Source organism: Mustela erminea, chromosome 19, assembly GCF_009829155.1.
Source record: "Mustela erminea isolate mMusErm1 chromosome 19, mMusErm1.Pri, whole genome shotgun sequence".
Lineage (NCBI taxonomy): Eukaryota > Metazoa > Chordata > Mammalia > Carnivora > Mustelidae > Mustela > Mustela erminea.
Genome location: NC_045632.1, coordinates 11773162 through 11796487, shown reverse-complemented (window position 1 = coordinate 11796487; position 23326 = coordinate 11773162). Strand labels below are relative to the sequence as shown.

Here is a 23326-nt window from a genome sequence, read left to right as displayed (position 1 = left end):
TGTTGGTAGTGCAAAAGCAGTAGACCATGTGTAATAAATGAGCATGGCTGTGTTCCAATAAAGCTTTATTTATAAAACAGGCAGCAGGCCAGATTTGGTTTGTCAACCCCTACACATGGCAGAGTAGGATATTACATAATGATAAAAGGTACAATTCATCAATAGGGGTCAAGTTGCAGGTCTTTAAAAATCCAGCAACATAAATTAAAAAGTAAAAATCTCTGAAAATTCAAGATTTGGGTTTAAGAAATTCATTTTAGGAAATTCTGATCCAGTGTACCAAATTATGTAAGAACCTGGAGGATTTTATCATTATAGTCCACTGGCTTAAACAGAATCTTATAACCAAGAAAAGTAGAATATATACTCTTTTTCAATGTTACAGAAGATATACAAAAATCCATCCTATATCTAGCCACCAAGAGAAATGTCAAATTCAAAGTAGATATTTATTTTCAGGCCACATTTACCAATCATAGTAAAATAAAATTTGAAGTTACATAATTTAGGATGGTTTTGGCTACATGTTTACAAAACAACTAAAAGTAATTTCAGCAATAAAGGTTTCTTTTCTTTTTAAACGTAACAAGGCTTCACAGAGAGTTCCAAAATTGGCCTGGTGGCTCTGGGTCAGCTCCTCTGAGCTATTCAGTTTTCTCCTTTTGGTTCCAACATGGCTTCAACAGCTGTGGGCATTATGCTTTCACAGGAGAATATTTAAAAGCAGAAAAGGGGAGAGGGAGTCTTCCTAATAGATCTATCTTCTGAATGAGGAAATTCTTCAGAAGTCCCTACAGATCCCTGGAACATACAGGCCATCCTGAGCTGCATAAGAAGCTGAAAAGTTAGCATCTGATACCATCAGAGTATAAGGCAAGACACAGATGCTGCCAGTAAGGAAGGGGAATCGGGTACGGGTGCTATGTAGCCAACAAGCCCCTTCTGTTTGTGACGGAAGTGATGAAAGATAATCTAAAACAACATGGAAATCGAGAAGTACTAGCTTAAATTTTGTTTATTCTTGGGTCAGGGAGAAATAAAAACTGAGATTATTGTAAGATAACCAGTTTCTAATTTCATTATTTTTATTTTGTACCAATTTGTTCTTTCATTGCCTTAGTGTTTGGGACTGTCTTTTCTGGCTTCTTGAATAGTACATTTAATATATTTGAGGATAATCTTTCAGGTTTTCATGCTTTCCATGCATTTAAAAACCATACAAATTCTTCTGAGTAACTTTGTCCACATCCTACAACTCCTGGAATATAAATCTCTCAGTGATAGTTCTTTTCATTATCATGCATGATAATTTGCATGATTTATTTCTTTATTAACCCAAGAGTAATGGGGTATCTGGCTGGCTTAGTCAGTAGAGCATGTGACTCTTGATCTCAGGGTCATGAGTTTGAGGTGCACATTGGGTGTGGTGCCTACTTTAAAAAAAAAAAAAAAAGTTGAACCCAAGAGTAATTTGGCTGGATTTTCTTTCTAATCGCCAAGAAAATTAAAACTTCTGGCTGTTGTTGGGATGTCTCGGTGGCTCAGTCGGTTAAGCATCTGTGTCCGGCTCAGGTCATTATCCCAGGGTCTTGGGATCAAGTCCTGCATTGGATTCCTTGCTCAGCGGGGAGCCTGCTTCTCCCTCTGCCTGTGCTCGCTCACTTACAGATGAATAAATAAAATCTTTAAAAAAAAACAAACTTTTGGCTGTTGTTAAAATTATTACAGTGTGGTTAATAAATGTGATCCTGTAATATGTTAGGGACAAAATCTTTTTCAACCTTTCCTTGCTTCTTTAATAATCATGGTCTAAACAATTTATAACCATAAAATTTTTCATTATGAACATTACGACTCAGGATAAAGGACAGCTTGAATGAAGACATTCCCATTTGCAGTACATTTTTCAAGTCTTTCTCCAAAATTTAAGGAGTAAGTTGGGCCTTGCCTAAGCTAATGGGCTCTCCCCATTGCTTCCACTGATATGGCTGCTTGCTAACATCAACTCTCTGATGATTAGTAAAGGGTAAGTGCTGATGGAAGGCTTTTCTACATTTATTATATTCCTTTGGGTTTCCTTCTTACGCATTCTTTGATGTTGACCAGCAGTTGAATCGCAATGTAAAGTCCTCCCACGTCCCTTATATTCACAGGACTTTCCCTCAGTATGGATCCCTTGATGCTGAATCAGTTGTGAGCAGTGACTGAAGGCCTTCCCACATTCTTTACACTCATACGGCTTCTCACCCGTATGAATTCTGTAATGTACAGTAAGATGTGAGACCCGTTTGAAAGCCCTACCGCAGACCCTGCATTGATAGGGTTTCTCTCCAGTGTGAATTCTCTGATGTTGCTTAAGCTGTGAGCTCACCCTGAAGGCCTTCCCACACGCCTTGCAGTCATAGGGTTTCTCGCCAGTATGGATTCTCTGATGTCTAATAAGCGTTGAGCCTTGGTTAAAGGCCTTCCCACATTCCTTACATTCATAGAGTTTCTTGCCCGTATGAATAGTCTGATGTTGAATCAGCTGAGACCGATGACTAAAGGTCTTCCCACACTCCTTGCATGCATAGGGTTTTTCACCAGTATGAATTCTAAAATGTACTTTAAGATGTGAGATCCTGTTGAAGGCCTTGCCACATTCCTTACATTGATAGGGCTTCTCACCAGTATGAATTCGCTGATGTTCAATCAGCTGCGAGCTTCGGCTAAAGGCCTTTGCACAATCCTTACATTCATAAGGTTTCTCACCAGTATGAACTCTCTGATGTTGTATGAAATTTGAGCCGGAATTGAAGGCCTTTCCACATTCATTACATTCATAGGGCTTCTTGCCAGAATGAATATTCTCATGTTGAATTAGTCGTGAGCCATATTTAAAGGCCTTGCCACATTCCTTACATTTATAGGGTTTCTCATTAGCATGAATGTCTTGATGATTAATAAGGAAGTCTTCCTGCCAGAAGTCTTTTCTACATTTGTTATATCCATAAGGTTTTTCTTCAGGATGAATTTTCTGATAAAAAGGAAAGGATGTTTGTTGGTTTAAAGTAGGTATTTCTTCACGACTGATTGCCATTTGACTCAGCTGTCCATCCGCATTTCCCTGTTGTCCATCAAACTGGCTTCTGCATTCCCAATCATCTTGAAACCTCGAGCACTCAAGTCCGTAACTTGTAAGGCTTTCCATTATCTCCCACTGTGGTAACTGCATTTCATAAATGTGCTGCTCTGGGGAGGATGCCTGGCTATCACACTTGGACTCCAAGACTGTAAAAACAGAAAAAACAAAAAACAAAAAACAAGTATTTGGTTTTCTCCCCATTTCCAGAAAAAGGAACTTCTGTAGTGAAAACCAGAAAACTTAAACCCATGATTCTACCTATAAACTCTTGAATGTGGCTGGGTAATTAGAAAATGGATAAGTAGAACAGAGACAGAGGAAATATGATAAATTGAGATGAAGTAGTCAGAGGGAGGTTATAAGAGTAGATCTAAAATGTTAGCATGGATCAGAATCACCTCCGAACCATGTTTTTTTAAAAAATGAATGTTTCAGGGCATCTGGGTGGCTCAGTGCGTTAAGCACCTGCCTTCAGCTCAGGTCATGATCCCAGGGTCCTGGGATCGAGTCCCACATCGGGCTCCCTGCTCGGCAGGGAGCCTGCTTCTCCCTCTCCCACTCCCCCTGCTTGTGTTCCCTCTCTCGCTGGTCTGTCAAATAAAGAAATAAAATCTTTAAAAAAATCTTAAAAAAAAAAATGAATGTTTCTATGAACCCCTGGAAAACACATACAATCTAGAGTAACAGACGAAATCACTGGGTGCCTGGGGCTAGGAAAATGAGCAGTCGTGTGTAGGTGCACAAAGGAAGTTTTCAGAGTGGTGACTGTGTTCTCTAGTCTGTGGTTACAGTTATGCAAGTGCACAGATGAGTCCAAACTCATCAAAATATTGTACTTAGAATGTATGCATTTTATTGACTATAAATTATACCTCCATAAAGAGATTTTAAAAAATGATGGGGAAGGGTGGCTGGATCTTCATCTGGCCAGGGGTACACGATGGCACATCTGCTTGGGAGGAGAAGTGGTAGGACAGGGAGGCTGGTCTCACCTCTTTACCGGAAGCTACAGTAACACAGCTGTGGTGTCCTGCTGTGATGCTTTCTATCTCTGAAGTTCAACTGAATACCATGGCTTAGACCTGGTGGTCTACTAAACCAGCCTCTCTGGGACCTTTCCATTGCCTAAATGTGACCCCGGAAAAAGAAGGGCTCTGTTCCTTGTTTGGAGGATCAGGCCACAACTTAATGGGGCGAGTTCTTTGGAGCAACATTCTTTGCTGCCTATTCTGACTACAAGGAAAAGTCAAATGGTGTACTCGATCCTGGTTTTAACTATGACGTGGTTTCAGCTGCAGCGGCCTGTTTTATGTAATCACAGCAACCGTTCCCATTTGGCTAATAAAGAATTAGTTATAGCTTAATGCAAGGAACTGTGGGGAGAGCAAATGGGTGCTTTTGAATGTGCTTATGAAGTGTAGTAGACAGGGGTGCCCGGGGGGCTCAGCCAGTTACGCGTCTGCCTTCAGCTCGGGTCGTGACCCCAGGGTCCTGGGATGGAGTCCTGCATCGGGCTCTCTGCTCAGCGGGGAGACTGCTTCGCCCTCCGCCTGCCGCCCCCTCTGCTTGTGCTCTCTGCCAAATAAATAAATAAGATCTTAAAAAGAAAAAAAAAAGTGCAATAGACAGAGGACTAAAGAATACTTTATAGGAACAGGTCTGCTTCATACAGTGGCATATCACAGAACACTATTCACTTGGTTATCTGTGAAAGTATTAAGGAAAAACTGCTAGAATAAAAAATTAGTTTGACAATGAAACATGATGAAGAGTCTATGAAAGAAATATCAGTTTGTGGGAATGACGCTGGTGTCATCTCACAACCTCGTACTATAACCCCAATGCGTCCACATGAAGTTGTAAGAACAAGACTATGTGAAGAAGACACAAAGTATAGATTTTTTTTTTCAGACACCATGTGTGGTTGTTCAGAAGGAAGGTTCTGGGTTTATTCACTGTGGTCTGACAACTCCAGTGAGACAGACTTCGAATCGGCCATGATGATGGCAACTCGTGAATTAGTGGCTGACCTACTCAACGACGAGCAACATCCGCCTGCCATCCTATAAATGACAGCCGGAAGATCACAGTGGAACAAGGGCCATTAAAGCCAGCCTGGCAGAAACAGAAGACAAGTCTGGGAACGCTTACCTATGCCCAAATGGGAATTTGGTTTTAGGAATTAAAGTAAGGCAAAAAATTGCTTTTTGGGCAATATGGGGAAAAACCCTGGCTGTCTCTGAGGACAGGCCACTAAAAACACTCCTCTCTCCAGAACACCACTTTTCTATCACAGACACCTGACACAGTTGTATTGATTTATGGCCAAGTATGATGTTGTTTATTATATGAGCCCTTTCACACTCATCTACATTAAGCCATCCCTAACTATATACTGTGTTGGAAGCATCCAAAGGTAATACTGACAGTCATAATTTCTGACTTCTGGCTTCTGTTCAGCTCCCTATTAAGTTCCAAAATCACAACAAGAATAGTGAGGTCTCTTCTGTGTTAACTTAATGGACAGGAACTGGCAGAGTACCTTAAAGTTCATTACTTAGCATTAGTGTCACTGTTTTGGACAACCGAAGAAATATGTCTAAAAATCTCATATATAGTCTCAGCATCAAGATATTTTAGCTTCCTCATCCGAACCTGAAGGGATCCCAACAGCCAAAATAATCTTGAAAAAGAACAAAGTTGGAGGTCTCACACTTCCTGATTTCAAAACATACCACAAAGCCACAGTAATCAACACAGTGTGGTACTAACATAAAGGCCAGATGTATAGACAAATGGAACAGAATAGAGAGCCCAGAAACAAACCTCCATGCATATGGCCAAATGATCTATGCTAGGGAGCCAAGACAACACAATGAGGAAAGGACAGTCTCTTCCACAAATGGTTCTGAAGAAACTGGATATCCACATGCAAAAGAAGGAAGCAGGACCCTTACCTTATACCATATAAAAAAATTAACTCAAAATGGATTAAATACCTAAATGTTAAGACCTAAAAATGTGAAGTTCCTAGAAGAAAGCATAGGGGGAATGTGCAATGTCATGACATTGCATTTGGCAATGATTTCTTGGATATGGCACTAAAGGCCAGGTAACAAAGCAAAAATCGACAAATGAGACTGCCTCAAACGTAAAAGCTTTCATGCATCAAAGGAAACAGTCAAAAAAGTAAAAAAAAAAAAGGTATATCTTCACAAGAGAAAATATTTCTAAATCATGTATCTGACAACAGGTTACTATCCAGGATCTATGAAGAACTCCTACAATTCAACAACAAAAAAACTACCCTATTCAAAAATTGGCAAAGGACTTAAATAGACATTTCTCCAAAAAAGGTATACAAATGGCAAAGAAGCATATGAAAACATGCTCAGCATCACTCATCATTAGAGAAATGCAAATCAAAACTATAATAAGATAAGGCTACAAAGCCATTAGGATGGTTACTATCAAAACAAAACAGAAAGCAACAGGCATTGATGAGGATTTGGAGAAACTGGAACCACTGTGCGCTGATTGTGGGAATGTCAACGGTGCCATCACTATAGATACAATATGGAGGGGCACCTGGGTGGCTCAGTCGGCTAAGCGTCCAACTTGGTTTTTGGCTCAGGTTGTGATCTCAGGATCAAGACCTACTTGCTCAGCAGGAGGTCTGCTTGAAAGATTCTCTCCCTCAGGACCAGCTCTCACATAAACTTTCGCTCTCTCAAAATAAATAAATAAATCTTAAGAAAAAATAAAGAAAGGAAAGAAAACAGTATGGAGGGGCACCCACCGGCTCATTTAGAAGAACACGCAACTCTTGATCTCAGGGTCATGAGTTTGAGCCCCATGTTGGGTGTAGATTACTAAAAAAGAAATAACTTAAAAAAAAAAAACAGTATGGAGTGTTCTAAATATAGAATTACCATATGAAACAGAAATTCTACTTGAGTATATATCCCAAAGAATTGAGAGAATCTGAAAGAGACACCTCAACACCCATGTTTACTACAACATTATTCACAGCAGCCAAGAGGTAGAAGCCACCTAAATGTCCACTGACAGATGAATGGAGAAAAAAATCATGTGCATTAAGATGGAAGGAAATCCTGCCACATGTTACAACACAGATTAACCTTAAAGGACATGATGCTAAATGAAGAAGCCAGACTCAAAAGGCCACATATTCTATGATTCCATTTATGTGAAATGTCCATAAGAAGCAATTCCATGGAGATAGAAAGCAGATTACAGGTTGCCTGGCTGACGGGAGAGGGCAACCAGAAGTGACTAAGTAAGTACGGGGCTTTCTGTAGGCTGTGTTCAGGAAAGACATACCTCTCAACACAACTCCACTACCCATATGTCCCTTCTGATCCTTCTGGTGACAAAATGTGTGCGGGCTTCTCCCTCACACCAAGCAATCCTCCAACTCTAGTGGATACCAACTGGGTGTCCTACAGATTAAGTCTGTTTTCACACTGGCTCGCTGCAGAGATCTGGCTCTCTGCATCAGATCCCAGAGGTTAAGAGCTCAGGCTACAGACCACCACTATTCCCTTTACCCCCCTCACACCACCCCAGTAAATTGGAGGTTCCCACAACCCCTCTTGGGGTTCCATCATTTGACAGAATGCCTTACAGAACTGAGGAAATGGTTTACTTACTAGATTGCCAGGTTACTACAAAGGCTGTAACTCAGGCTCAGTCAGACGAAAGAAATGCAGAGAACAAGGTACAGGGCGAGGGGTGTGAAGATCCCAAACCCTCTCCAGGAACACCACCCTCCCAGCACTGCCACGTGTTCCCCAACCCAGAAGCTCTCCAAACACTGTACTTTAGGGACTTTTTTAAATGGAATCTTCATTACATAGGCAGGATTGATTAAATCCTTGCCCTTTGGTGATTCAGTCAAAACTCCAGTCCCTCCAGAGTTTGGGGGATGGAGCTGACAGTTCAACCTTCTAATTACAAAACTGGTTTCGCTCTCAACCAGCCCCCATCCTGAAGTGATCCAGGTGTCCCCAAACACAGTAATCTCATTAGCATATAAGAAGACACTTAGTATCTCAGAGACGCCAAGGGTTTAAGAGCTGTGTGCCAGCAGCAAAGGGGTGAGAACCACAGGGTGATAAAAATATTCTGAAACTAGATAATGGGGACATTGCACAACACTCTGAATGTACTAAATGCCAATGTACTATATCCTTTATCTTATGTATTTATTTTTAAAGATTTTATTTATTTATTTAGAGAGCACGAGTAGGGGGAGGGGCAAAGGGAGAGAGAGAATTGCAAGCAAACTGTGCGCTGAGCATGGAGACCGACGTGGGGCTCGATCACCACCCCGAGATCTCGTCCTGAGCCGAAATCAAGAGTCAAATGTGCCACCCACTGAGCCATCCAGGTGCCCCTGTACTATTCTCTTTAAAATGGTTTAAAAGGTGAATTTTCTTATGTGTATTTTACAGTATTTTTTTAAAAATTAAAAAGAAAAATTTCCAGGAAAAAATATAAATTACCACAACTGACTCAAGAAATGCAACATTTGAATGTTTAGATTCAATGTTCAGTATTAGGAGTTTAGTATTAGGAAATCAATTCACATAACTCAGACTTCACAGGTTAAAAAAAGAAAATTTAATATGAAAAGGCAGATGCTTCTTTAACCAAATAAAATATCTCTCTTTCATTCCTAGATATGTTATGCTTAATGAAAAGACACAAAAAACTTTCCTACTAAGGTCAAGAACATGATTAGGATGTAAACTACCCCCATTAACAATGTTCAAGGTACTACATAATCAGTTTTCTAGTTGAGCAAAAAAAAAAAAAACCCCAAGAGCTATAAAAAGCAAAAAGATTATCATCATTTACAGATGATGTGACTGATTACTTGGAAAGCTCAAGAGTATTATATGAAAAACTGTTATAAATAATAAGAAAATTCAGCACGTTGAGTTAACTACAAAATTAATCTGAAGATGTGAATGGTTTCTGCCATATAAAAAACGCAACTGGTTGGGTTATAATAGTGATGAAAGAGCCCCATTTCCAGAAACAGCAATAAATAAATAATACCCAGCAATAAATATAATAAACCATGTACAAGATCCATACTAACAAAACTTTAGGACAACCAGGAGGTGGAGATAAATGAAGGGAAAAACCCATCATGTTCTTAAAGAGATAAAAATCAATAAAAAGACAAGTTTTCTCTTCATTCTGTAAATTTACTGTGATCTCAAGTAAGAATAATGGCATGATTTATTTTTTTTAATTTTTATTTATTTATTTTTTTAAAGATTTTATTTATTTATTTGACAGAGAGAGATCACAAGTAGGCAGGGAGGCAGGCAGAGAGAGAAAGGAGGAAGCAGATCCTCCACAGAGCAGAGAGCCCGATGTAGGGCTCGATCCCAGGACCCTGGGATCATGACCTGAGTCGAAGGCAGAGGCTTTAACCCACCGAGCCACCCAGGCACCCCGGCATGATTTTTTTAAAACCGGTATTCTAATTTGAAAGTTCAGATGGAAAAATAAAGGAGGAGAGCCAGGAATATTCTGAAAAATAAGAATGAGGAGGAACTAGTCTACCAGATACTCAAAACCTTCAATAATGAAAACTGCTTTTGGACACACAGATGAAGAGATTAATGAGACAGAACAGGAAGTCCAAAAACAGATGCAGAGGTTAACAGAGTGGATGATAAAGGTGGCTATACAGATTAGTGGCAAAAAGATATTAGTTAACAGATGCTGTTTGCATAAATGGATGACCACCGGAAGATACTGAGAGATGCTGTCTGGCACGCAGGATACCCCACAGGGATCATTGTCAGCAGCACAAATGCGCTAGGAAAAATCACAGGAGACTTATGTACAATGTCGAAGGGGGACATCCTCTTTGATTATGATGTACACCCACAGATCAAAGAAGTCAATAAAACTCAGCCCCTCAAACAAACATGTGCTGCCAGACTGAATGACAGAAGTAGCACATCTGTTCTCTTCTTCTCTCCTTTTTTTTTTTTAGAAGATTTTATTTATTTATTTGCCAGAGAGAGAGAGAAAGAGAGAGGGAGGGAGGGAGATCGCACAAGCAGGGGAGTGGCAGGCAGAGGGGGAGGCAGGCTCCCTGCAAGCAAGGAGCCGGATGCTGGCCTTGATCCCAGGACCCTGGGATCACGACCCGAGCTGAAGGCAGACGCTTAACCCACTGAGCCACCCAGGCGCCCCCACATCTTCTCTCCTGATGCTCACTCTGCACCCCACTTCGCTCGCTCCCAGGGGCCAACTACCACCTCCGTATGGATGAACCCACCGCGTCCGTAACGTTTGGTTCCTCCTTCCCCACCTGACATCCTCTGACAGAACACTGCATTTGGTTAAAAGTGTTTTTGGTGGAAACTTTGTCAACAACAACACATTCTTGGTCTCGTGTCGTCACACTTGAACTCTGGTTCTCCGTAAGGGAAGACTTTGACCCTGGGGGTCATCAGGCCATATCTGGAACATTTCTGTCACAGCTGAAGAGGGAGAGGATTCCTAGAAACTAGTGAGTAAAAGCCACAGAGGCTGCCATCACCCCACCGTCCACTGGATGCCCGCCCCCCGTCCGCCACCACCACATCGTGTCAACACTGCAGAAACTGAGGACCTGCGTCCAGAGCGAGAACCCCCCAGGCAGAGGGAAGAGCAAGGGAGCAGCCCTGAGGCAGGACGCGCTCTCAGCCTCAAAGCCTTGGCCGAGTGCTCAGGTTGCCGCAGCAGAGCGGAGCAGCCCTGATGGAGATCACACAGGGCCCACGAGGCCTGAAACAAGAAAACACTTGCCAGCTCCTACATTAAAGAAGAGCGGAGAGGCTTGTGTGGCTGGAGCGGAATGAGCCACAAGGAGAGAAGCAGGAGAGGACATCCCAGAGGAAGCGGGAGGCCGACCAGAGAGCAACACAGGCCAACGAACTTTCTATGATGCTGAAAATGTTCCACGGTACCCTCATTTGGTGGGGTGACTCGAGGCTACTAGCGATTCGAGGCTACGGAGCATTTGAAATGTGGCTACAGGGGTGCCTGGGTGGCTCAGTGGGTTAAAGCCTCTGCCCTTGGCTCAGGTCATGATCCCAGGGTCCTGGGATCGAGCCCCACATCGGGCTCTCTGCTCAGCAGGGAAACTGCATCCTCCTCTCTCTGCCTGCTTCTCTGCCTACTTGTGATCTCCGTCTGTCAAATAAATAAATAAAATCTTAAAAAAAAAAAAAAGAAAGAAAGAAATGTGGCTACAGGCTTCATGGAGTGGAATGTTACATTTTACTTAATTTTAAAGTTAAAATTTAAACAGCACATGTGGCTGGTGGCTATTGTATTGGATGGCAGATAGAGGCTTCGAGGCCGCGGTAATCGATTCTGGATTTTCTCTTGAGTGAGATGGGAATTTGCTAGTAGGTCTTGAGCAGAGATGCACTACACCCGCACTGAAGTTTTGAGCTCCCTCTGGCTGCTGTGTGGACAATACAGTGTAGTGGGCCAAGACCGAAGCAGAGGGATGGAGGAGGCTACTGCAGGAGTCCTATCCAGAGATGATGGCGCCGTGGGCGGAATGGTGCCAGTGGTATCGATGAGAAGTGGTTAAGTTCTGGCCATATATCAATGTAGAGTCAAAAGCACTTGCTGACAGACCGAATAAGAAAAGTCAAGAATGCTTTAAGAGTTTTTGACTTGAGCAAGTAGAAGAATTGAGCATCCAATTACTGGAGTGTGAAAGAAAAGGAAGAGCAAATTGTTAGGGAGGATCAAGGACTCCTTTCTGGACTTACTAAATTCAATCCCCAGTGAAAACTAAGTGGGCATGACGAGAAGGCAGCTGACGAGGGTGGAAACGTTCTTTGTCTGCACCGTCCAAGGCGGTGGGCACAAGCCACAGACGGGCTACTGAACCTCTGAACAGTGGCAGGGCAACTGAGGTACTGATCTTTTTCAATGTACTTAATGGTAATTAATTTAAAGTACAACAGCCACATGGGGCCAGTGGCTCTGTACTGGACAAGACAGGCACAAACAGTATTTACAGCATGGTAATGGAGAAGATCCTCGGGAAGGAAAAATAAACAGGAAAGAAGACAACCAAGTATGAGCCCTGGGGGGGGCTCCAATATTTAAAGAAAATGGGAAAATCCCCTCAAAGGACGCTGAAGGAGGTTTAATGAGGAAGTAGCGATGACCCAAATACACAGAAATGTTTCAGGAAGAAAAGAAGAACCACTTTTGTGAAATGCTGCCAACAAGCTACAAAGATGGTAACTGGCACCTGGCCTCTGAATTTGGCATCTTGGAGGGAAAATGTTCTACTTAAAGGTCCTCTTTTCTCGTCCACCCACCAGACGGTTATCTGTGATGGCTTCTGTCTTCCCACACAGGCCTCACTCACCTGGACACCGGCTTCTTCCTGCTGCTTCCTCTACCAGCCAGGGCTCTCTGCCTTGTTCCAAGAAAGAGATCACGTCAGGTTTGTAGATGGCAAGACCTGGAGGTGGGAAAAAAACCACGTCACCAGGCTATGATGTGGGACCCCGGAACTCGGATCCAGGACCTGATCAGTGAGCAGAAGAGGTGGTTGCAGGAGAGCCCAGAGGAAGATGTGACAGTCACCCGAGGATGGGGGCAGATTCAGCAGCAGCCCAGGTAGCTGCTCTTTGACTACTCAACAGGTCCCCGGAAATGGATAAGGAACAGATCTGCCAAGGGTAACATAGAAACTAGCCGGCCAGGCCGTCTTACCCAGTGAGACCAGGTTGCTATAGGTCTCCAGCATCACGTCTCTGTACAAAACCCTCTGAGCGGGAGCCAGCCGTTCCCATTCTTCTCGGGAGAAGACTACGGCCACGTCCCTGAACAGGTCTGAATCCTGAAACAACAGGCAGGTGTGTTATTGGCATATTTCAAGGAAATGCTACTTGGCAGGATGAGAGGAGACGGAGGAGGTCTTTGCAGGAATGGGGCGTTCTGGTGAAAAAGAAGGTTGGGGCTGGAGGCCTCCAGTGTGAGCAGGTGACCAGAGAGGGCGGGCATGAGTAAAACAGTGTCGTCGAGATGTTCTTGAGCACTCCTTTTTTCCTACAAACCCAAGCTCTGTACACAGATCTGAGAGGAAAATTAAAATTCAACCAAGTGGGAGTTTCCCCACTTGTGACAAGCAGTGTAGCAGACCACATCGCCTACTCTGTCCTTGGTGTACCACAAATTCTCAACAAGAGACCTGTAATTTCTACTTTTGTACAATAACAACAAAAGAAAACAAATTTTGATAGACTTACCCTCAAATGTTTTATTAAAGAAATGTTTTCTAGCTTGGAAAATAGGATTCTCATATACACTGAGAATTAGCTGAAGACATGGGTTCATCAGGGGCGCCTGGGTGGCTCAGTGGGTTAAAGCCTCTGCCTTAGGCTCAGGTCATGATCTCAGGGTCCTGGGATCGAGCCCCGCATCAGGCTCTCTGCTCAGCAGGGAAACTGCTTCCCTTCCTCTCTCTCTGCCTGCCACTCTGCCTACTTGTGATCTCTCTCTGTCAAATAAATAAATAAAATCTTAAAAAAAAAAAAAAGGGGTCATCATTATGTTAAAACATATCAAAGCATTCTGCTTTTTTTTCCTATAGGAAAAATCGTAAATGAAGATTACTCTTATTAGCTGTACAATTTTCTATCAAGCGACGAAATGACTCAGCCACCCTCTTATTTTGGATGCAGAGTTTGGACCAGACCTCTGAAGGCTCTTCCAAGCTCAGCCTATCAGGATTCTGAAAAACTCATCCGTCTAGTAGGTTACCTCACAATGCCCTCACATCTGCACCCTTCTCGTTCTCAAGCTGAAGAAGCTGCTATAGAATGACCCAAATGCCCTGTCCGACCTCAAACCGGACCTTAAATCTGGCATCTAATCCCCCACAGATACCCAGCTAAGCCTCAATTACACACCCAATCACCAATCCCTCCCAAAGCAGGAGATCGTGCCTCACACTGAAACTGAGACCAAGCAAGACCTATCCCCATGCTTTTCCATGTCATATCCCTCATAAGCATTCATCTCCATTTCATCTAGCCTCGGTTTTTATTTTATCAAGGAAATGTGTTTCTGCTTTATCTAGCCTCCTGGCAGAACATCACACCATCAGAAGATACGGAATGCTACACAGAATGAACCCATGGGCATTGGTCAGAGTGGAGGGGGCAGTGGGAGAGGAAATTAGCTGCCTGGTCTTTTTAGTCACTAAAATGGGGACCTCTGAGAAGAGGATTCTTGGATGAAACCCAGGTGGGAGGCTTCAAGATAAACAAAGCAAATATTAACATGATTTTAAAACTCACAAGGGACATGACTTTAAGAATTTCATGGGCTGATGGGTCCTCCTCCTGGTTCCTCTCTTGGGAAGGGCAGAGTCCTGAGATGGCAGAGCTGGGGGAGGAAAGAGCAAACATGAGAAGCCAAGCTTGCCCTACAGCTCCCAGAATGCCATGGTTACAAGTCCCCACCTTTTTACCCCCTCACTCCCCACAAAAACTAGAGTTGGAACACTGTGGCCCTTACCCAACTCTAGGAAGCATAACTTTAGCTGTCGCAATGAGACAGTGGCCCTTTCTTCCCACTTTCCCTAAATATCCAGGGAATCCCACCTTCTTACTGATGCAGATCTGTGATGGGGATGCTCAGTCCTGGTGCAGTGACTAAGACTACATGGTGTCCCAAGGCCCAGCAAGGCTGTCCTCAAGCCAGGGAGCACAGTCTGCCTAATCCGGCATCAGCGCAGCCCACACTGAAGCCTTCCCAGAAATAGACCCTTTAACTGTGTCATGTCCCCAGTGTAACACCTCCCTGGCTCCTTACCCAACTTCCAAATTCACGAAGTGTCGCTCTCGCCAGCAAGAACGACCAGGATACACGGATTGACAAGCTTGCGAATCTTTATTATTCTCCCCTTACCCGGATGTTTACCCCTATTTATATCCTCTCTCCTCCAATCAGCAGACTGTACACGTGAAAGGAAGCATGATCAAGCTTAGCATGATAGAAAGCACGCAGTGTCCACGGGCTTCCTGTTCTGGGCATAGCCAATCATCTTTCAGGTGGTGTGCAGGTCCTCTGCCTGGCCGGAGGCGCAAGCGCCATCTTGCGTATTATGTACATAGCTGCCCCCGACAACGAAGAACCTTACAGCCCTACCTAAGGCCTGGTGGACACCACTTTGTGGACCCTGCCTTGAGCCCACAGAGGGAGTGTGGTTGCAATGGGCAGATATGATGGCTCCATTACCATCACATAAGTGCGCTCCTGCACAGAGACGAACAGTGAGCAAAGCTGTGTGCACAAAATTTACTGGAAAACAGAACAAAAATGAGTACATAAAAGTCTACAGGTAGGCAGCTGGCTGAATCACTGTTGGCAGAGCCTCATGATGGAACACAGACAACTGTCGAAAATTATGTGGGGAAACGTTAACAAGTGGTGTCTTTACACAACATGAGAACATTCTGCAAAAGAGGCCAAACGCCCCACCTGTTGGCACATGGGCTTAAAAACAGAACTGGAAAAAAAGAATCCAAGTATGAAGAACGAGGTCATTCAAGCACTTGGCGAGCTCGTCACCCAACCAGCAGCGTTCTACAAAGGAACGCAGAGCAGCGCCCGGCACGTTACAAATATTTACTTCTAGGAAACACGTAAATGAAGGAACTGATCGCTGCGGAACAGGTAACACACCCTTTTTCTTATTGTGACCACTGCCTGAACATTATCTGTAACAGGTTTATCACATCTTATGACACGAGCGGCCCGTGATTTACTCAACCATTTCCCCACCGTCGGACACAACTTGTAAAAGTACGGGATCATCTGAAACGGTCTCAAGTTGAAGCATGGGCTTCTGAACGAGTCGCGCTCAATACTCTGAGGTCTTTGCAACTGTTTGAGAATCTCATGCAACAAGACTTTGTTCCACATTTAAAAAAAGAAAGGAAGGAAGGAAGGAAGGAAGAAAGGAAGAAAGAAAGAAAGAAAAAGAAAAGGCACGCGTAGGAAAGGCTGTAAATATCCACCAGCATTTCTGGGAGTCGGGGACCCTTCACACCCACATAAGGGGTCCGGACACCGGGGCTATGAGCCTGTACGCGGAAAGGGGGCGCTCGGGTAGAGCGCGCGCCGCGGAGGCCGACGGGAAATGTAGTCCAGTGCCCGGAAAGCCGGACACCGACGCTGGGGCGAGACGTTCCGGTTCTTCCCCGCCCCGAGACCCGCCCGGCCGTGGCGCCCGCTCCCGCAGGGACCCCGGTGCGCCTGGCAAGCTCCAAAGCCCCTCACCTGCCGCCTCCTCGGGTTCAGGTGCCACCGTGGCCGCACTCCGCGGAGCCCCGGCTGCGTTTCCTCCTCGGTATCGGCGGGCCAGTCGCCTGGAGCCGGAAGATGGCGCAGGCGCACAAAGCACCGCCGATGCTGCCTCGCGAGTGGGTCGTCGCCGCAGTCTCTTCTGGGAAACGTAGTCTCCAGGCACGAAGGGACAGCCGAGCCTCAAGGCCGGATTTCACGGAGTTTCGAGGTGGGCGGGGCGCGGGCGTGCCCGCGTGTGGCGGCGCCTAGTGCTCGAGGGGGCGCGTTGCAGTCTGGGGTCCCCGAGCCGGTGTGCGCGTCGCCTGCGCGTGTGCCGCGCTCGGCTCTCAGGTGGCGGGACGACGGGCGTCGTGTGCGGTTCGGGACCGTCGTTGGGTGTGAGTGGTACCGGCGCACGCTGGGTACACGCTCGTGGGAGAGGGTCGCAGCGTCTGTGAAATGTCATTTATTCAGTCGTCACTTCCGTGGAGCAGTCGTTTTACCAGAAGTTTCGGAGGAGGGAAAAAGCCCGGGCTTATCTGAGAGCTACTTTTATTTATTTTTTTTTCTAAGATTTTATTTATTTATTTGACAGAGATCACAAGTAGGCAGAGAGGCAGGCAGAGAAGGGGGAAGCAGGCTCCCCGCTGAGCAGAGAGCCCGATATGGGGCTTGATCCCAGGACCCCGGGATCATGACCAGAGCGGAAGGCAGCGGCTTTAACCCACGGATCCACCCAGGCGCCCCTTAGCGCTCCTTTTTGCTGCTGCCCCTCGGAACAATTTGTTACTTAAACTGTAACCCTTGGAGGATTTTACTAGTTGCCAAACACATTTAGATATGGCCTTAAGAAATCCATATACTGACAACAGGTCTTTGGGGAGAAGGACGATATATGACCGTGAAGCTGGGCAGCTAGGGATGCCCGGCTTGCTGAGGGTGGAACCCCGCCCCTTCACAGAAGCGGGGCAGCCGGGTCGCCTGGCCCGCCCAGGGCGGAACGCTGCCTGCTTCAGGGAAGCCAAGCACCCGGGAACGCTGGGTCAGCTCAGGATGGAACGAAAACCGCCTGCTTGCCTTTTTCGTTGTCGCTCCTTTCTCTTCCCAGAAGTGCCCGTTGTTAGTTAGATGAGTCCTTTGAATGTGCTTGGTTAACTATAAACCTTACCCTCCTCCTTGCTTGCCTGCGAGACATGTCTAACGTTTGACCTTCATCAATCCTTCTGATGGCTATTGTTTTTTATCCAATAAAAGTGAGACTGCGGAGTTGCTCGTGGCAGCAGTCCTTTTCGATTGTTGTCCCCTGATCCCAGTCTTTTGCAGCTGACTTGTTTGTGCCTAATTCTTCTCTCGTCCCGGACTGGAAGCGGCACTTTTAAACGTTATCGTCTGTTTCCAAGTAAACGTGGTTCGGGAAGGAGAGCGCGGGGTGAGCCAAAATACTCCAGACACCAATTTTACTGTCGACACCAATTTTACTGTCGATTTTAGCGATCCCTGCGCCAGTGTGGCCATGAAGGTCCGCAGTCGCCCGCCCGTCCCCGCGCGTCCGCCGGAGCTGTCCAGTCTCCCGCTGTGGGTGGCAGCTCTGCCGCGTCCTCTGGCGCCGCGCGCGGCTCGACTTCGGTGTGAGGAAGCGGGAGAAGCCCCGGGTGTTTGCGCCGCGCGAGCCCCCGCGGTCGCTTGTGGCGGGGCTGCCCGCGCGCTGCTGGCCCGGCCGGGGAGGCGCCTGAGGGACGAGGCCTCTTTCCCGTCCACGCTGTCCCGGAGCCGCCGGAGCCGGGCGCTCCCGCGCCGGAGCTGGCCTTGTTGCTCTTAGGACACGTCCTAACGATATGTCGCTGGCCTGTGAATGACACGACGGGGTGACCGGTGCGTCCTCCGCTCCGAAGCGTCTGAGTCGTCGCACACTTCCCGAGGGTCCGGTCCTCCGAGTTAACCTGGAAGCGCAGCTCGAGCCCAATAAAAATGCCGGCCGTGTTTTCCCTCTCGGAAGTGCACAAGCGGCGGTAATGTCCGAGCGAAAGTAAGGTGCCGGATGCCAGGAGTCCTCTGCAAGAGAAGCCGGACGGCGGGCGGACCCTGCCAGGGGCTGCCGCGTGCCGGGGGCGCCCGCTGGCGGGTCGGAACACCCTGTCCCCTCCTGGTCTCCGCGCGGCGAGTGGGAGCCCTGCGCCGTGGGTGGAGATCGCATCAGGAAAAAACCTCAGGGGCGCCTGGGGGCTCAAGTCAGTTAAGCCTCTGCCTTCGGCTCAGGTCGTGATCCCGGGGTCCTGGGATCGAGCCCCCAGTCGGACTCCCTGCTCAGGGGGGAGCCTGCTTCTCCCTATGTGTGCGCTCCCTCATCTCTCTCTCTCTCTCTCATATAAAATCTTTAAAAAAAATAAAGTATTAAAAAAATAAAGCATTCTAAAAACTTTGTCTAATTTAGATGAATGGATAAAGAAGGTGTGGTATATGTACAATAACGGAACATTACTGGGCCATTAAAAAGAATGAAACCTTGGGGCGCCTGGGTGGCTCAGTCGTTATGCCTCTGTCTTCGGTTTAGTGCATGATCGCAGGGTCCTGGGATCCAGCCCTGCATCGGGCTCCCTGCTCAGCCGGAAGCCTGCTTCTCCCTCTCTCACTCCTCCTGCTTGTGATCCCTCTCTCGCTGTGTCTGTCAAATAAAATCTTTTAAAAAAAAAGAAAAAGAAAAAGAAATCTTGCCATTTGCAACCATATGGATGTAACTAGAGGGGATGATGCTAAGTGAAAGACAAATACCATATAATTTTATTCTTAACGTGGCATTTAAGAGACAAAAAGACTCTTCTTTATATAGAGAACAAACTGATGGTTATCTGAGAGGCGGTGGGTCTGGTGATGGGCAAAACAGATTAAGGAGGTTAAGACTACCCTTATCTTGATGAGCACTGAGTAATGTATTCAATTGTGGAATCACTATATCGTACACCTGCAACTAATGTAACACTGTGTGTTAAATATACCAAAAAAAATTTAAAATTTAAAAATTTAAATATAGAAAAAAATTTTAAATTTTTTAATTTTTTATAAACATATAATGTATTTTTAACCCCAGGAGTACAGGTCTGTGAATCGCCAGGTTTACACACTTCACAGCACTCACCACAGCACACACACCCCCAACAATGTCCATAACCCCATCACCCTCTCCCGACCACCCACCCCCTAGAAAAAAAATTTTTAAATGATTATAACTTTCTGGTATTGGCTCTTGAATTGCCAGACAGCAGAAGGAAATAGAAAGTCAGAAATACTACCAAATACAGAGGGAAATTTAGTGTATAATAGTTGGAAATTCACTGGGGTAAAAATGGACCTTTTAATAAATAACCTTGGAGAATAACTAAATAACTAGATCGTCATTTAGGAAAAAAAGTAAAATTTGATTCATACTTCACATCATGCAAAAGAATAAACTCCAAATCGATCAGAGGTTTAAATTCATACAAGTACCAGAAACATACAGAGTTGCCTTCATTTGTAGCCTGGATGTGTGAAAAGACTTTCTAGTGATGATGAAAAATCCAGACTTGAAAGAAAAGACTGCTACCAATGAGAATGTAAAACTAAAAAGTACTTTTTTATGGCAAAGGACACCATAAGCAAAGGCAACAGACAAATGACAGGAGAATATTTACAACCTCGTATATATCAGATAATATACAAAAGACAAAAACCAAAAAACTTCAAGCAACTTCTGAACTAATTTAGAAATTGTTCTCATAATAACATGAGTGTCATGATTTGGAAGCAAGTCTGTATGCATTGTAGCATTCGATAAATGTATTGATGGGAGCTGGTGTTTTCCTGTGGCACAAGAGAGATAAATAAGGGCTGATGGAAGGTAAAGAAGCTGTGATTGATTGATATAATCTCATGATTAAAAATGTGAGTGTTGGGGCAGTTGGGTGGCTCAGTGGGTTAAGCCTCTGCCTTCAGCTCAGGTCATGATCTCAGGGTCCTGGGATCGAGCCCCACATCGGACTTTCTGCTCAGCAGGGAGCCTACTTCTCCTCTCTCTCTCTCTGCCTCCCTCTCTGCCTACTTGTGATCTCTGTCTGTCAAGTAAATAAATAAAATCTTTTTTTAAAATGTGGGTGTCTATCTCACCCAGGTGATCAAGGTTAACATCACTAGTGATATCATTTTGATAGTGCATACTTTTGATGAGATGTGATTAAAAAGGCATTTAACCTCTGTGGTCTTGCTCTCCAAAACATATAACCACAGTAGAATTAGAAAACAGCAGACAAATACCAGTTCAGGAACATTCTACATAATATGTGACCAGAACTCCTCAAAACTATAAAGTTCAGTAAAAACAAGGAAAGTCTGAGAAACCCTACAACCAAGAATAGCCTAAGGGGACATGACTGCTAAAAACAATGTATCCTGAATTAGATCCTGGAACAGAAAAAGGACAGTAGATAAAAACTATGAAAATTACATAGGAATAAAGTATGGACATTAGTTGGTAATGTATCAATTTTGGCTCATTAATTATAACAAAAGTACCATACTACCATAAGATGTTAATAGTAGGGGACAGAGGTACCGGGTGTTTGGGAATTCTGAACTATCTTTGCAGTTTTTCCATAAATCAAAAACTTCTAAAAAAAAAGAAAAAGCTTGAACTTCCTCATTAAACTCTTACCAATTCCTTTCAAAAATGTGTTTTGGGGCAACTGGGTGGCTCAGGGGTTTAAAGCCTCTGCCTTTGGCTCAGGTCATGATCCCAGGGTCCTAGGATTGAGCCCCGCATTGGGTTCTCTGCTTAGCAGGGGGCCTGCTTCCTCCTCTCTGCCTGCCTCTCTGCCTACTTGTGGCCTCTGTTTGTCAAATAAAGTCTTTTTAAAAATGTGTTTTTATATTTTCTGTTTCTATTTGGTGAATGAGCCTGGAAGCAGTGTTGCCCCAGAGTAATGAACATAAAAACCTAGTGCCCAGACCTTGGTTTCTAAATACCATTCTCCAGTAAAAGAAACCAAAGCTTCTTGGAGACGTGTCTGATTCTAGGACTGGAACAGGGAAAGTGCACGATGAATATGGGAATTTTCCTGTGCCAAAAAAGAAAAAAGGGCAACGCTCAAAACACTGGGAGGGTTCCCTGCCTTGAACAATGATAGTGTAGTTGCACTAAACCGGCCATCATGCTCTTAACAAAAAACGAGATAATGTGTAGGAAACAAGTCTTTTCAGATATTGACAAGTAGTGCAAGACTTTGATCCCTGAGAGAACGGACGTAAATGAGATCCTATCATTGCAATGGCTTTCTCTCCGAAGACCTATTACATACCACAGAGTAAACAGGAGGAACCAAGGCAGAGCACCGATTTGCTACGTTGACACAAACCAACAGTTTGGGAAGCCGGAGTGACTAGAATTTCTGGGGCAGAGTGTGGAAGAAGAGTTGGTATTTCCACAAAACAAGAACTCGGAATCTGAGGGTGGGGGAAAGTCTCCCTATGCCCTCTGAGTTGTAGAGGAGCCAGCATGGTGGAACCTTAGAGAAAGCTTTGGAGACAGACATTTGCTTCATGACATCACGAGGCCACAAGCTCTCATGGAACCAGAACCGAACAAAGTCTGAGCTGGCCCCTGGAGGAGAGGGCGGGATGGTTCCCGGAGAAGAAGGTCACTGGCCCATTTCAGGCTTGTGCTAGGCTGACATTTCCAAGAAATGACCACAGGGGATAGAATTAACATCAGGGCCTTTGGTCAGACTTGTAGGGTGGGTGGGTTGCCTGCGCCTCCGAGACTCTGAGCATTAGGCAGAGGGACGACCTCACTGGGAGCAAATACGAGCTGGGACACAAAGCCGCAACATGCTGCAGGTCCCCAACCAGGTGTGGGTTCAGTAGCCAGCCGGCGTGGCCATACTGGACTCAGATCACAGGTAGATGAACTGAGTTGCCTTCTCAGCTAGTCCTGACTTGTGGGGTAAGTACTACATTTCCCATAAGTGACTGTGGCTCCAGGCCCACCATCTCCCTCTTCTGCTTAATGTCCACCTCGGCCTAATCTGAGAACAGAATGGCACCAGAGGATAAGGAGAGAAAGGTTTGTGTGTGTGTATATATATTTATTTATTTAAAAGATTTTATTCATCTGTGAGAGAGAGAGCAGGGGAGGAGGGGGAGGGAGAAGCAGGCTCCATCCCCGGACCCTGAGATCATGACCTGAACCAAAGGCAGATGCTTAGTGACTGAGCCACCCAGGCGCCCCTGGATTTTGTGTATATTTTAATGGTTGAGTGACAGGATTGGCTGGTTTATTGGGTGAAATAGCAGGAGAAACAGGAGAAGTGAAAGATAATGTGAGGAAACTCCGAGCTGAGTAACAGGAAGAACGAATGTGCTTAACTGAGATAGAACACCCGAGAGGGGTGCATCTTTGGAGGTAAGAATGGGTGGTTAGGAATGTGATAGATTGAAATGACTGTGAGACACGCAAGTGGAAATATTGAGTATCATTTTAGGGGCAGTATCTGGGATAGAATCTTAAATAGAAAATACTCTTATCATGTAGCTAGTTTCTATTATGTACTGAGGCCAACCAATGTTTTTCATTTATTCTACCTTTTATTATGCTCAGAAGTTGTTTTCATACTGTAAATTGTAATTGTTATTTTTCTGTAGAACGTTATGTGGATATCTAAAAATGCATGTACATTGTTTGCAATTTGTTATGCTGTAAAGTGTGATGAATCAATGTTATCTGTAATATTTGTACTTTGAAGATTTATTAAAGTTTTCCTCACAGTCTATAAAAAATTGTACATACTACATGGCTCTTTTAAAAGAATG

The 23326-nt window shown here is 44.9% G+C and overlaps 1 protein-coding gene across 1 annotated transcript; it reads right to left on the bottom strand.

Annotated features, from left to right (window-relative positions):
- Window positions 1–1637: 1637 nt before the first annotated feature.
- Window positions 1638–17684, bottom strand: ZNF582 (zinc finger protein 582). Its single transcript, XM_032326142.1, has 6 exons — window positions 17658–17684; window positions 16744–16918; window positions 16484–16689; window positions 12908–13034; window positions 12558–12653; window positions 1638–3270 (listed from the first exon to the last, which is right to left on the bottom strand). Exons 1-6 carry the CDS (start codon window positions 17682–17684, stop codon window positions 1949–1951), a joined length of 1953 nt encoding a protein of 650 aa, XP_032182033.1. The 3' UTR covers window positions 1638–1948.
- Window positions 17685–23326: the final 5642 nt, after the last annotated feature.

What these genes read in the sequence shown, in the direction of transcription:
- ZNF582 (XM_032326142.1), bottom strand. Translation starts at nt 17,684, where the DNA reads ATGTCTCGCAGGCAAGCAAGGAGGAGG. An exon ending in GCAGGCAAGCAAGGAGGAGG is followed by an intron (nt 16,919 to 17,657) that starts GTAAGGTTTATA and finishes CTCTCCCACGAG; the next exon opens with CGTGTACCCAGCGTGCGCCG. An exon ending in TAGCAACCTGGTCTCACTGG is followed by an intron (nt 12,654 to 12,907) that starts GTAAGACGGCCT and finishes TCCCACCTCCAG; the next exon opens with GTCTTGCCATCTACAAACCT.